Source organism: Dermacentor andersoni, chromosome 11, assembly GCF_023375885.2.
Source record: "Dermacentor andersoni chromosome 11, qqDerAnde1_hic_scaffold, whole genome shotgun sequence".
NCBI lineage: Eukaryota > Metazoa > Arthropoda > Arachnida > Ixodida > Ixodidae > Dermacentor > Dermacentor andersoni.
In genome coordinates, this window is record NC_092824.1 from 68,481,172 (window position 1) to 68,494,633 (window position 13,462).

At 47.5% G+C, this 13,462-nt stretch overlaps 1 protein-coding gene across 1 annotated transcript in view; it reads left to right on the forward strand.

The window, feature by feature from the left end:
* Positions 1-13,462, forward strand: part of LOC126517605 (uncharacterized) — a 66,408-nt gene that overhangs the window by 31,966 nt on the left and 20,980 nt on the right. The window contains exons 6-10 of the mRNA XM_050167374.3: positions 3,837-3,930; positions 4,760-4,915; positions 6,833-6,942; positions 9,099-9,281; positions 10,345-10,582. Coding sequence (XP_050023331.1) covers positions 3,837-3,930; positions 4,760-4,915; positions 6,833-6,942; positions 9,099-9,281; positions 10,345-10,582 — 781 coding nt within the window. The remainder of the gene's footprint in view (positions 1-3,836; positions 3,931-4,759; positions 4,916-6,832; positions 6,943-9,098; positions 9,282-10,344; positions 10,583-13,462) is intronic.

A 13,462-nucleotide genomic window follows, 5' to 3' on the forward strand; every position in this document is an offset into this window, starting at 1 on the left:
GCTGCCGCTGCGGCAGGCTTGAAAGTCTTTTTGAGGTGCCCATCATATGTTTTGTGGTGTAACCCACGATGCGAGACATTCATGGTGGCCCAGAAGTCATTAAGAGCAGTTGGTCCTTTCCCAATGCTCTTTATTGCTTGCATAGCTCTGATGTTGACCTCGAAAGCTCTAGAGCCGCTCTTCCTTTGTGAGGACCACTCAGACTGTAGGGTACTACCACAGGAAATGCATGAAAGTACCATCTTCACAGCTAGTCCCAGTTCAGTCTCGCGGTGCACTGCTAGGCCGGGCTGCTGACAAGTTGGGCAAAGCGGGGAACCAATCAGCGAGTTCAAAGCAGCAACTTGAACAAGCATAAACTCCTCTTCTGGAGGTGCGGGAATGGCATTTTCCTGTGAGCCAGTCAGCCCGAACTTGCGCTCCGTTGCTGAAACCGCGCGAAGCGATTCGCGAACTCTCGACGCTTGCAGTTCTGCAGTTTCCGCGGACACAAATCGTGTTTCCAGGTGAGCTTGAATAGTGCGACGTTCACTGGGCGAACAGTCAACACTGCGATGAGCGGCAAGGTCGGCCGCCGGCGCATCCGCGGCAGCGAGCGTGCGCCCGCGTTGCAGCTCCGTCGAAGCGCCGGAACTCGTCGATGGCATGGGACTGCCTTCACTGGCGGTTGTTGGCTGCGGAGACATCTCGGCGTTGAACGACACACCGCGGAAGCGCGTCTCCGATGCTCTGCAGTCGGGCGGCGATGACCGCTGCAAGCTCACTCCGTAATCTGTGCTGGACGAACTTGCGACGGGACGCTCGCGTACGGCGAGACTCACTGGCATGTCGATCGTCACCGGTGAAGTAACACTGCGCCCGCGCTTCGACGGCAAAAGATCATGGTTCGTCTCACTATCGCTGGCTGGTGCTCGACTCGGCGCAAGATCCCGCAGCACGTTGGGCGAGAGATCGCACAGCACGTTGGGCGCGTACTCCGCCGATTCTGAACGGACGCTCGGCTCGGCCGAACCACCTGCTGACAATCGCCGCTTCTTCCTTGCTGTGACGGGCTTGCGTTTCCGCTTCCCGTAGGCATGCTTCGTCCGGTACTTCTTTTCGAACGTGCGCGGATCCATTGCACGTGGCCGACGTCCTCGAAACACAAGAGAAGGAAAGTCCAGAAAGGCTTCCCAGCAGCGGACAAAAGCAGACGCTCCTTGCGCTCCTTGCCTCGGCCGCCATTATGGCGCGGCGTCGACCAATGAGGAGGCGCCTTACAACGAGCCGCGGCGCAGAGCCAATCGGGGCGCGGCAGCCATTGGCTGCTCCGTGCTGCCACTCTCCTGTTTTTCTTTTTTTGTGCGCTTGCTGGCTGGCAGGGAAGGAAGGGAAGGGCTGGGACAAAGAGTCAAAGAGTCGGGCTTTCCAACGATACCAAAATGGCGGCGCTCCGTGGCGGGAAAGCCGAGCAGTCGCGCGTTGAACTTCGCGGCTTTTTCGCGATTTCGGGCGGATTTGTGGACGCCGGCACTGACAAATATATTTATTTTAAGTGTTTAGAGTTTGTTTTTCGGTGAAATATTTCAGTACAAGATAGAAATGATGCTGTAGATTCTGAAAAGCGTACTTTTCAAAAATAGATTTTTTTCGCGAAAATCGCGATCTGATCCCCGCTTCCCCCCTTAATTAAGTCTGTAAAATCGGTAGTTTGGTTCGTAATATTGAAATTTGATTTTCAATGTAAATACAGTTAAACCTCTATCTAACGAAGTTCAATATAATGAAATTCTCGCTATAACGGAATATATCGCTTTTCGTAACCTCTTATCCCTAGAATACCATACATTTAGAACCTCAATATAACGAAATTTTGCTGCCACCGCAAAGGAATGCCGAGACAATAAATTGAAACTTCCGCGGATGCGGACAGTCAAATGATTGAATTACGAGTGACTGCTTCCAAGGGCACCTCTCGAATCACACTTGCGCGACAGGAGCGTGCCCCGAAGTGGAGCCCCATCATGTTGCCTTGGCATCGTGCCCCTCGCATTTTGTGCTTTAGATGCGTGTGAAAGTGTGCGAGGGTGAGACAAGAGAGATGGTGACTTCATGAGCACCGCCTTCCCACGCGAGCAAAGGGAAAGAGGGGGAGGGCAGCGAGCTTGTGGTAACGTGATCAAGAGTGGGCGGGGGATTGGGGGTAAGTTTGCGCACGTCTCGATTTCAGGCACGAGTCTCTCCTCTTGGCTGTGGCTGTGCGTGGCTGTAAAGCGCGGCTGAGTGCATACGCAGCCGTGCGGCCCTGCTTTAGAGGTAATCTGCCGCGTGTGCATAGAGGGGGGGCGTGCCGCGACAGCGCGGCATCGTGTAAGCTTCCTGCGCGTTTGGTATTGGAGATTGCGTAATCTCAAGTTTCGGCGACTCGTTGGAGTAGGAGGCAGAGGAAGCATTCGCTCTCCGCTGCCAGCGCTTTTCACGAAGGCGTCGTCCCATTTCGGGCGACGCTATCAGCCGCTGGGGCGGAGTGCACGCGGAAGCGTGGCTGGCTTTGCTTGATTCATGATGCCGATTTCACGATATCGTCAACGTGGCATGGAACCGTATCATTCGTCGCCAACTCCCAAATTCATCAAAATGAATTGTTTTCTCGTTCAAGTTTGCTTTTTTTCGATTGCCCGATAATTAGGAAATTTCTGTGGCCCCTTCCTATCTGTGACTGTACTTATTTGCATAAAATGTCAAATTTCAATATAATGACGCAAATTGCTAATTTTGCCGACTTCACTGTAATCGAGGGTTAACTTTAATTACAGTGTTCAATGTATCTTATCTTGCATGGAAGGGGGTGCAAAATTTTCCGGATTATCGGGCACTCAAAAAAAGCAAGCAAGCTCGGAAAAAAAAAATTATTTTGTTGAATTTGAGAGTTGGCGAAAAAAGGTACAGTGTTGTGCTGTGTCGGCGATATCTTCAAATCAGCCGTACGAAGTGAAGCCAGCCACACTTTCGCATCAACTCTGCCCCTGTGGCTGACACTGTCTCCCAAAGTGGAACGACGCTATCATGAAAAGCGCTGGCAGCGGGGAGCAAATGCTTTGTCTTCCTCTCGCTTCACTGGGTCTCCGAAATTCAAGATTACGCAACCTCCAGCACTAAACGTGCGGGAAAACAGCGCACGATGTCACGCCCTCTCAGCTTGGCTACTGTTAGCACATGCGTTAGATTTACCTTTAAAACAAGGTGCACTGGCTGCGGTGACGGCTACGCACAGCCATGCTAGCGCGCCATCCTGACCACAGACTTCGTTATATTGAGGTTCAGAATGACATAGTTTTCTGTGGACAGGAGTATGAAAAGTTAAGTACTTCGTTATATCAAGAAGCTCGTTATGTCGAAGTTCGTTAGATTGATGTCTTACTGTATTACCATGTTTGCTTGGATCGAACACGCACCCAATTTTCGCAGGTTTAAAGTAAGGATAGAAACTCAAACGCTTGCCTTTGCTCCGAGTTGTTGACAAATTCGACTTTGCCCTGCCATCTGCTAGCCGCCTGGTTAGCTCAGATGGTAGAGTGGCTACCCCGGAAAGGCGGGGGCCCCGGGTTCGAGTCCCGGACCAGGACGAATGTTTCTTCAACTGCAAGGTTTTCTTTCCAAGCAACCCTTATGAGTTTCCTTGTAGCAATTGCTACGAACTGGTGGATGTCTGATGTTCCCTTTAAGAATTACTTCTCTCCACTTTGCGGGTTTTCACAGAACTATTATGTCAAAGTTGTCCTCAAGTTTCACGTTTACCTCAATCTCGTGCACCTTTTGCTTGCCCTTTGCTTTCCTGCCCCCTGTGAACGATGCAGGGAGCCGATGCATTACTGGCGAACAGCTAAGCCAGGATGGAACCGTGGTGAACGATTCACACGCAGAAGTAATAACAAGGAGGAGCTTCCTCAGGTGAGCCGACGTTAGCACTCGCGAGTGCCTATAAAATGACGTCAAACGTAAATGCAAGTTAATGTAGACGTTGTAGCTTAGACTCCTAGAATGGCAAACGGGTCACTTGTGCTGTGAGGGGAGCAAGGCTTGCTTACACCGGAAAGGACGCAAGACTGTATCATTGGTGCTGGTGCCATTTTAACCCCGCAGAGCCCGGACACCATTCCACATCACGGAAAATTAGAAATTGTTTATATTTATTTTTGTCTATGGATAGCACATTCATACCAAAAAACAATGAAATACTATTATTTGTGTTAAATATAAAATATTGTAGTAATTGCTTAGTACTGATTGGTTTCCGAACTATTCATAAATGAAACTTCACTCCGTGTATCATGCATGCAGTTGTCCGCTTTGCATTAAGTTACAGCGCTTAAATCATAATATTTGAGGTATCAAGCACTACGTAGCATTAATGGTACGTTCACCATTGTGGGGTTAAGTGAGCTTCTGTCACCATTTACCTGAGGGTTCTTATGATGTTGTCATCGATGGTATCATCAATGACATGAATTAAGGCATAATCTGTAGCTTCAACACACTTTTTCCAGTTAAAGTATATTCGACGCAGAGTCTGCATGACACTAACAGCATGTTCAGCATTTCTGCATGCTACTAAGTTTTCTTGGCTACTACACTCTTCTCTCTGGCACTACTTATCAGGAGGGTGTAATTGTATCTTTATTCAGAAAGCAATTGCAATTTTTTTCTCTCTATTTATCCATCCTCCAAGCCGTGTATTGATAGTGTGTGTGTGCTGTCTTCCGTGGTCGCGTTGTTGCAGGTTTCTATACCAGCAGCTCAAGAACTACGGGCCGGGGAAGGAGCATGCCATCCTAGAGCCCACGGAGGACGGTCAGCGGATCCGGATCAAGCCGGATGTCTCTTTCCACTTGTACATTTCCACCGCGCCCTGCGGCGACGGGGCCCTTTTTGCCCAGTGCGTTCCTCTCCCACCTCTCTCTCTCTCTTCTGCCTCGCCTTGACAGCTTTCTCGTTATGGTGTGCTAAAGCTTGAAGGGCCTTAGCAGAATTGAGCTTGGCAATTTTGATCTGTTTGGGATTGGTCTTATCACCTGTTCTGGAACACTGTACACACTAAATTTATGCCATATTTACTAATTAAATAAATACCCAGCTCTAGTTCACCCTCGATTTTAATGTGCACCTGATTTTTCATGGCCATAAATGGACATTGCAATGCCATTAGTTGTAATGGGCGCTACAATTTTCGTACTTCACGAGATGCAAAATGCGGTGCCTGTGATTGTTCCCTCGGCAGATTTTTATGGTGAGAGAGTGAAATAGTCATTTGTTCTTATGTGATAAAATAAAATTTATTGCATCTGAATGAACCGATTGTCACATATCAGTCCTAGATGTTGTGCAATGCTGACAAACTTGCAGAAGCTTCTAGAACCCGCAGTACACCTAAGCACGGCCTTCGAGATTGGCAGAAGGGGGCATTATTTATTGTGACTGATTTTAGATGCCGGATGCCGCTGAAGCGAAACGTGATGCCCACATCGGGCCACCTGCAGCAGGGAATGGCGGCGCGTTTGGCTGCCAATAGTATGCTACCAATAGCACGCCGCACGACGCGCTGTAAAACAGATAGGTGAAGAGGCTTATTGCAATATGTTTGGCAGAGATAGCTCTGAATGCGGCATGCGATGGCTCCGGCGGAGATTTGCTGGTACCAGAATAAGAAACTGTGCTCACCATCATTTTCGCGTAAAATGGGTGGCTATGTACTGTTCTCGTTTGCTAGTACCTCGTGCCTTTTCTTGTTCACATGGGATCTGGCGGCCGCAAATTGTATGCGATTGCAGTCTGCAGCAGGGAACGGCGGCATGTTTTGGTTATCACCTATTAAAACTGTGCGCTAGCTTTCAACGGCACCACACGCTGTGAAACAGATTGGCGAAGATGCTTATTGCAATATGATTGGCACTGTGAATGCCACGTGCAACGACCCTGGAGAAGATTTGCTGGTACTGAAATGAGAAACAGGGCACGCCAGCTATATACAGTTCGCGATAGCGCATTTCTGGCATTTTCTGTTACATGGCATCCAGCGGCCGAAAAACATATCATATGATCGCAGTTTGGAGACGTACTGAACGTTGGTGCTGAAAAACCGTTTTTTTCTCAGAAATGTATGAACCGGTACAAATTCAGCTTAACTCTATTGGGTCATTTTTTGTGTTCTCAATTGGGAACGTTGCCATCAGGAAAATGTACATAACGGGAACTAATCAACTAGTTTCTACTGTATGTGCAAAAAGAGCGCGCAATAATAGAGAAAATATGTAATTTATGGAAGAGATTGTGGTGAATATTGTTGGGCAAATTGGGGGCACCTTTCTGTGCTAGTAAAGTGTTCTCGTGAGGTCTGGCACAGGTCTCTGAGCTGAGCAGCACTGATCATTATGATATCATGTTATGACAGTGACATTGTGAAAATCTGCTGCACGAAGCGTGGAATTTCCATTGACACTAAGGCAGCTTGTTGTGCAGTTGTTTTTCCTTGGTTCGGCTACCTAGAAAACGCAAGAAAATTGGTCAAAGGGCTTTGAAATTTGTGCTCCGTAGGAACACATGATTATGAAGGCACTTATTAGGTTTGCATAGTCTGTGCTTCTCGATTTTTTCCTCTCATGGTAACCCTGAACTTTGGCGTTGTCACAGTTCAACAAAAACCACAGAAATTTAGCTGAAGTAGTCGAGGGAAACCTCCATAAGCCGGGTGATCTAGAAAGACGCATGTTTATATTGCGAGACATTTGCTGAATTTGTGTGCTTGAGAGGTGGGCCTCGGCTTTACGCGGCCCTTTTTTTCTTCTTACCCACACAGCACGACGAAGCCAGACGACAAGAACAAGACACAGGATCAGAACAGCGAACAGCATCACCCACTCTTCACCAAGAGCTGCCAGGGGCTCCTGCGAACAAAGCTGGAAGCAGGTGAGAGCCAACTGTACACGTACAGTAGATCATATGTAGGGGGCCGTAGGGCACTGAACCGGTGTGCCACAGTGCAAAGACATGATTTGCCGGCCGGTTTGAGGGACAGTTTTCGCAAACAAGGGAAGGCATGAGGGTGTGCGGGCCATACAGTACTCCTACCCCTGCCCTGTTTAATGTTACTGTGTTCTCTGCAGCGTAGCACTCTATACAGAAGTGTGTGTGGGGATGGCGGTACAATCGAGTGAAAAATAGAGTCGGGCATTTCGAAGCCATGGGACATCGGCATCTTCCTGCAGTTGGAAAAGACGTGAGAACATGTAAAGAAGTGACCGGACAGGAAATAGCTGGACCGAAAAACGATTGGACTGGGCACTCTTTCATGTCCGACCGTTTCTTTACACGTTTTTGCATCCTGTTGTGCCGTAATAAGCATAGGGGAGCAACACTAGGCCAGCAACAAGTAGTGATACAGATCTGGCATGAAGCCCAGATGCAGGCACACGCAGGTATGTCTCAAGATACCTCTAAACCTTCTCTCACTCACACACATAAAAATGTGTGTGTGTTCACGCAAAGCTCTTGCTTACATTTACCCTTTGTCCACTGCAAGGGTGGCTGCAGTGGCTAAAATCGTTCGGAATGTTCAGACAAGCCTGAGTCATCTGTGGCATTTGTATAGCCAACATTACGGCTCAACGGAGAATGTTATCGTAGAGTCCTAGTAGCATAGAGATACACCATAGTACAGCAGACTTCTGTTAATTCGACTCCGGTTAACTTGATTTTTCACTTAATTCGATTGCCATCGAAGGTCACGGCCAGCGCCCGTGTGTTCCTGTGGGCCCCAACTTTCGTGATCCGATACTAAAATTGGCCTTTGCCGGATAATTCAAACTTGACCAGTCAACATGCCAAGCGCCTGATCCCTATGGCACCCCACTCCCCGTCGGAAGATTCTGCCGAGAATAGTGGGCACAGTACAACCGGAATACGAAGCCACAACTACATTAGTGGCGTCGTTATGCTTTACTGCATAACACAGCTGTAGTTTGGCGAAGCTGATGTCAGTCCCATCAGGGTTGAATTAACGGTAGTTGACTGTACCAGAAGACTTACGCGTGAACCGCATTGCTTGCAGAGGCATCTCATGACAATGTGTTAAGCCAAATGCATAGAACTACCGTATTTACTCCATTCTAACATGCCCTCAATTGTAACGCACACCCATTTTCCGTGACATAAAGAAAGAAAAGTCCTTTACAGTACTGCGCACCTCATTATTTCGTACAGAAATACAACTTTCTCTCATTGGGAAAAACAAAGGTTGGAAACATTTCTATCATTTGGAAACAAAAACAAAAAGCAAAGCATATCTGGGTCAGGATAAATTCTTCTCCAAAACTGTTGTCAAAGTCCCCATCCTATTATTGTACCTGGATGTTTTTCGTACTGTGTGTGAGCAGTCTTCTTTGTCTCGCAGCTGCCAGTCTATTATTGCATGCAGCATGCAACTCCAGTTTTGTTCATTCTTTACTGTTCAACCAGAGCAGCTCCTTCTTCCCACATTTCGTTGACGGAACTCCTTTTCTGAGCTTGGAGGAATGAAAACCCGTACGGCAAGGGGGTACAGAAAAATGAAATGACAGGCCATACTGACCAGAGAGGAAGAAAGTAAAGGGCTTCTGAAATGAAAGCTTGTGCTTAGGCTTAATGGTTCTTTATCATGAATACGAAGTCGTGCTGTTCAACTCCTAACAAGACACAAATGAAAAATTACGATCACATACACAGAATGATGTACCAATTAACAACAGTTTTATTCACATTGAGAAAAAAATATATATGAGGTACATGCTCTCAAAAAGCGAGTAACAAACCAGGAGAGGATAGGGATGTGAAACTTGCTCGTCCATCCACAAACAGTGCTGCCTCCTGGTTTTCACTAGATGATGTTTCACGGCACCTACAGACAAGTGTACAACAAGGTACTCATAGGGAATCCAGGACGTCAAGTCATCTCTCTAGTTTTCTCTCTCTTTGGCAAGTGTCCATTTTAACTGCAGTCATGCATAGCTTAGAAAACAGAGGATGGAATGCGCCGTTGTTTCACCGTGGTGACAACCGTCCGTGGCTGCATTCTCTGCTTCTTCTAGGCGAAGGCACGGTCCCCGTGGACCTGACTACAGACTACCAGACCTGGGATGCCATCCTGCAAGGTGAACGACTGCGTACCATGTCCTGCAGCGATAAGATTGCTCGCTGGAACGTTCTCGGTCTGCAAGGGGCTCTGCTCAGCCACTTTCTGCAGCCTGTCTATCTGAGCTCCATCACCCTGGGTGAGTAGTTGTAGTGCTGAACACCCCTGCATATGCACTCTGATTGACACCTTAGACAGCAATTATTAGAAGTTTATTAACAATAACCTGCTGTCGTAGCTAAGTGGCTATGGTGTTGCGCTGCCAAGCTTGAAGTCGCGGGTTCGATTCCAGCCATGGCAGCCATATTCAAACGGGGGCAGAATGCAGAAGCGCTATTTATGTTCATGTTTAAGAACCCCTGGTGGACAAAGTTAATCCAGAGTCCCCCACTACGGCGCGCCTAATGGTCATATTGTGGTTTGACTTACAGAACTCTCAAATTTAATTTTAATTTTGTTTCATACACATATGGAAAAATTAGGTGCTGATAATTTGGTGGAGCGATGAAATTAGGAAATTCGCGGGCGCTTGGAATCGGTTGGCACAAGACAGGACTGATTGGAGATTGCAGGGAGAGGCCTTCGTCGTGCAGTGGACATAAAATAGGATGATGATGATGATGATGATAATTTGTGGACTTTGTGATACTGCAAATAGGGACGATAACTGGGGGTGTGTAAATACACAGGATATCACCGAATTGAATAGTATGAATTGAATACATTGAATATATGTAGAATATTCGAATAATCAAACCCTGGCTTTTCGATTCACGAATCAAGCTATTAGAACATTCATTATTCAATGCTGGCATGCTTGGCACTGTGTGAACGCCATTGCTCGTAGATGTTGACGTGTCTTGCGTGAGACACGTAAAGTTGAGGATTACCCCAGTAGTGACAGTCCAAAAATACAGCACACCTTTTTTTTTTTTAGCCACTTATCGAATTAAGTCACTTATTTTCTGACCAATCTGGCATTTTAGACTTCTGGTAATTCGTGCTTTCGGGCGGTCCACAACGAACCTTAATTATCGATTAGAAACTGATAATAATTAAGCTGATGATGATGTTGAATTTGTAGTCTCGGTCAAGGGAGTGGCAGAGTCACTTTAGTACAGAAATCTTTCCGTCTTTGCTCCCAATGTGAAGTGTTTGTAGACCCAAGGGGTGCTTGACATCTCCGGGGCACGTGTGCGCAGGTAATCTGTATCACCACGGGCACCTGTCTCGGGCGGTGTGTTGCCGTCTGGAAGGAGAGCCCGGGCTGGATAGCCTGTTGCCGACACGCTACACCCTGCACCACCCGACACTGGGCTGCGTGAGCGGCCACAACCCACCCCGCGACACCGAGAAGACCAAGCCCTATTCCATCAACTGGTGCGTGGGTGATGAGCGCCCAGAGGTCACCAACAGTGGCACCGGCATGCGCCAGGACAGGTGAGCGTCCCGGCGCCGCGCTTTTCACATTCAGACGCACAAGCGGAGTCTTGCGGGTGGCGCCACCTTTCTTCAATGTTTTTTTTTTCTTTTTTTCTTTTCTTTTTTTTTTTTTTACCCATTGGCTTCCACAGCCAGCAATTCACCGGCCGCTCAACAGACAGCTGTTTCGGGCTATTTTTCATAGATGGCAGCACATTGCGGGCTACTTTCTACTTGTTTCGAGTTTCACACACGCTAGACGAACGTATTTGTCTGCACTTTCAGCCGGAGTTGCTTTTAAAACAATGAAAAGGTTCCTGCTGGTCGGACTCCGCTCTGTTGTTGCAGCCGTTGCAACCAGAGCACCAGGCTTAAAAAAAAGCGTACAGGCTTCGAAGTGGGCTCGTTTGCTCGTTTCCTTTAAGCACATAACACTGTAAACTGTAAAGCAGAACATTCGACGCTGTGCCTAGTTTTTGAGGACCAAGCTTTGAAAGCCCAAGAGCTCTTCCGCGTGCAGAAACACGCAAAAGTGCACTCTGCGTTCCTCCTTTTTTGAAAATTTTTGCTATGCTCACTTTCTAGTTTTTTACCGCATTTGATGTGGAGGCCTTTTGGGGGCAAAATGAATCAAACATTTTGCAAATGTTATGTCTGTAGCAGATCTTGGAGCGATATTTCTCAAACATAGAACACCAGGCGCAACGGAGTGCCAAGCGGGCGGAAGCGAAGGCGTAAAGCAAGGAATTAGCTACTTGTCTTGGGCATTTAGATGCCAGGAACCAAAGCCTTTTTGGCCATGTTTTGGCTCTTATGCCTGAGTCAGATGAGTAAATTCAGGGACATTTTGAGAGAGCGCACTTCATCTCAGTGAGTGTCACTTCAGTGGCGTCATGCTAGACGGCAAAACAAAGTGTCGCAGGATTGATGACAGTGATGATCTATGAATCCACAGGGCTTAGTATGATTCTTGGAATATTGAGTTCCAGAAGCGGTTACTGTTTTATCATGAAAAGATACTCATGTGGAAGAACCTCCGCCATCAAAAATAGAAATACAGTAAAACCTTATTAATGCGGACTTCACAGGAGTGAAAAAAATTTCCCAATTAACCAAATGTTGAATTATTAAGGGTATCAAGAAAACAATAAACTAGTGCTTACTATGTCAACACGATATTATTTATTGAATAAATGAGCAAATCTTGTCTCTATTTTGCACAAAAGCAATGCGAAAACTGCAATTTTCATCATCTTGAGACTGATTGGCTCATGCAGCAGCAAAGGCCTCGCGACTTCCTTCGCCACATGGCCAAGGTACGCGCCTTCATCTGAGACGCTTCTCACAATCGCGTGCACACCGCGATTATTTTTTCTCCAGCGAGCTAGTTGCCAACAGATCGGCTGCCGCCAACAGATCGCGATGTTAGCCGGGGCTCTCATGAGTCGAAATGAAACCACTGTTTGTTGCAACCACTGGGACGAAACCGCGGCCTCTCTTGATGAAGTCATGGACGGTGACCTTGCCATTAAAGGGAAGCTGAAAGTTGAGGTTAATGGCACATAAGCAGCTTAGGCTACCATGCGCGGAAGCTGAAAGCTTTTCCTGAAAAAATGAGTGAAGAGCAGTACGTCATGGTTTTCAACCCTCTGAATCCGAATATCGCATCGAAATTGAGCGAAAGAAAGCGCAAACAGATTTTATTTCGACGAAAAATGCAGCAGCAGACTCAAGGCAGCTGGCGCGCCTCGTTTGCGCCTGTGATTGGTCGGGCACCACGTGACGTCAACAATGGTGTTCGTCTGGACCGACTGCTGCTACTACACATGAAGCACGGTGCAAGGTAGTTTGGTGCTGTTTTGCTGAGACGGTCATGGAAATTTTCGAGAGCTTGCGTTTGTCTGAGGAATTCGGCGTTAAAGGGACACTAAAGGTTAATATTAAGAGGGGACGCGGGTTTTACATCGTGAAAAATTGCCAAAAAATTGATTTTTTGAGAATCACATTTTCAGTTTCTATAACCCCTTTTCTATCTGATACCCAAATATCATCACTGTAAACCACTTAGAAGTGCTCTAAAAATTTTTTTTATGAGCCAAGGTGGTGAAAAATCTCGCCTAAATCAAGAAAAAACAGCGTTTTCCAAGCCACAATATCTCCGGAACGGCATGACCGAGCGCCGCCATCTTGGTCTCATTGGAAAGCACATTTCTCCGTCTTCAAATTTGTTGCTTCAACGATCTCCTCCATACAGAAACAAGTGCACAAAAAGCAAATGATTGAAGTTGTGCCAGAGTCTGCGATTGGCCGCGCCTGCTCGGCTCTTTGCAACTCACGAGTATGGACGTCTCCACTCGCCGTAATCTCGACGTGTCAAAACGGACGCTACGCGGACATCGCAGTAGCGTGGCCGATCCCTATGCTTGTGGACTTTCAGGCTCTCAGCTAAGCATTCAGAGCATCGGCAACGTCAACTTCGCGACGAAGATTCATGCGCGGAATCCTCGGACATGCGGCTAAGCCTTTGAGCACTCGGTGTTTCGGAATTCGTGACGAAGCACATCACGCACGCAATCTTCGGACTCGCGGCTATGTATTCCGCGCATAGGGAGTCGCCGACTCGGCGATCATGCACATCGCGCGTGGACTTCTCAGACCCTCACCTAAGCATATTGTGCATCGGCGCCTCTGACTGCTCGACTAAGTACATCGAACGTCGACTCCACGAGCCCGCGACTAGGCATTACGCGCATCGGCACCTCGAACTTTGCGACTGAGCACATCGTGCATCGGCTCCTTGTATCTGCAGCTAGGCATTTCGCACATCGGCACCTCGGACCCGCAACTAAGCATATTGCGTGTTCACTCTATTATCATATTGTCACGATGGCTCGTAGC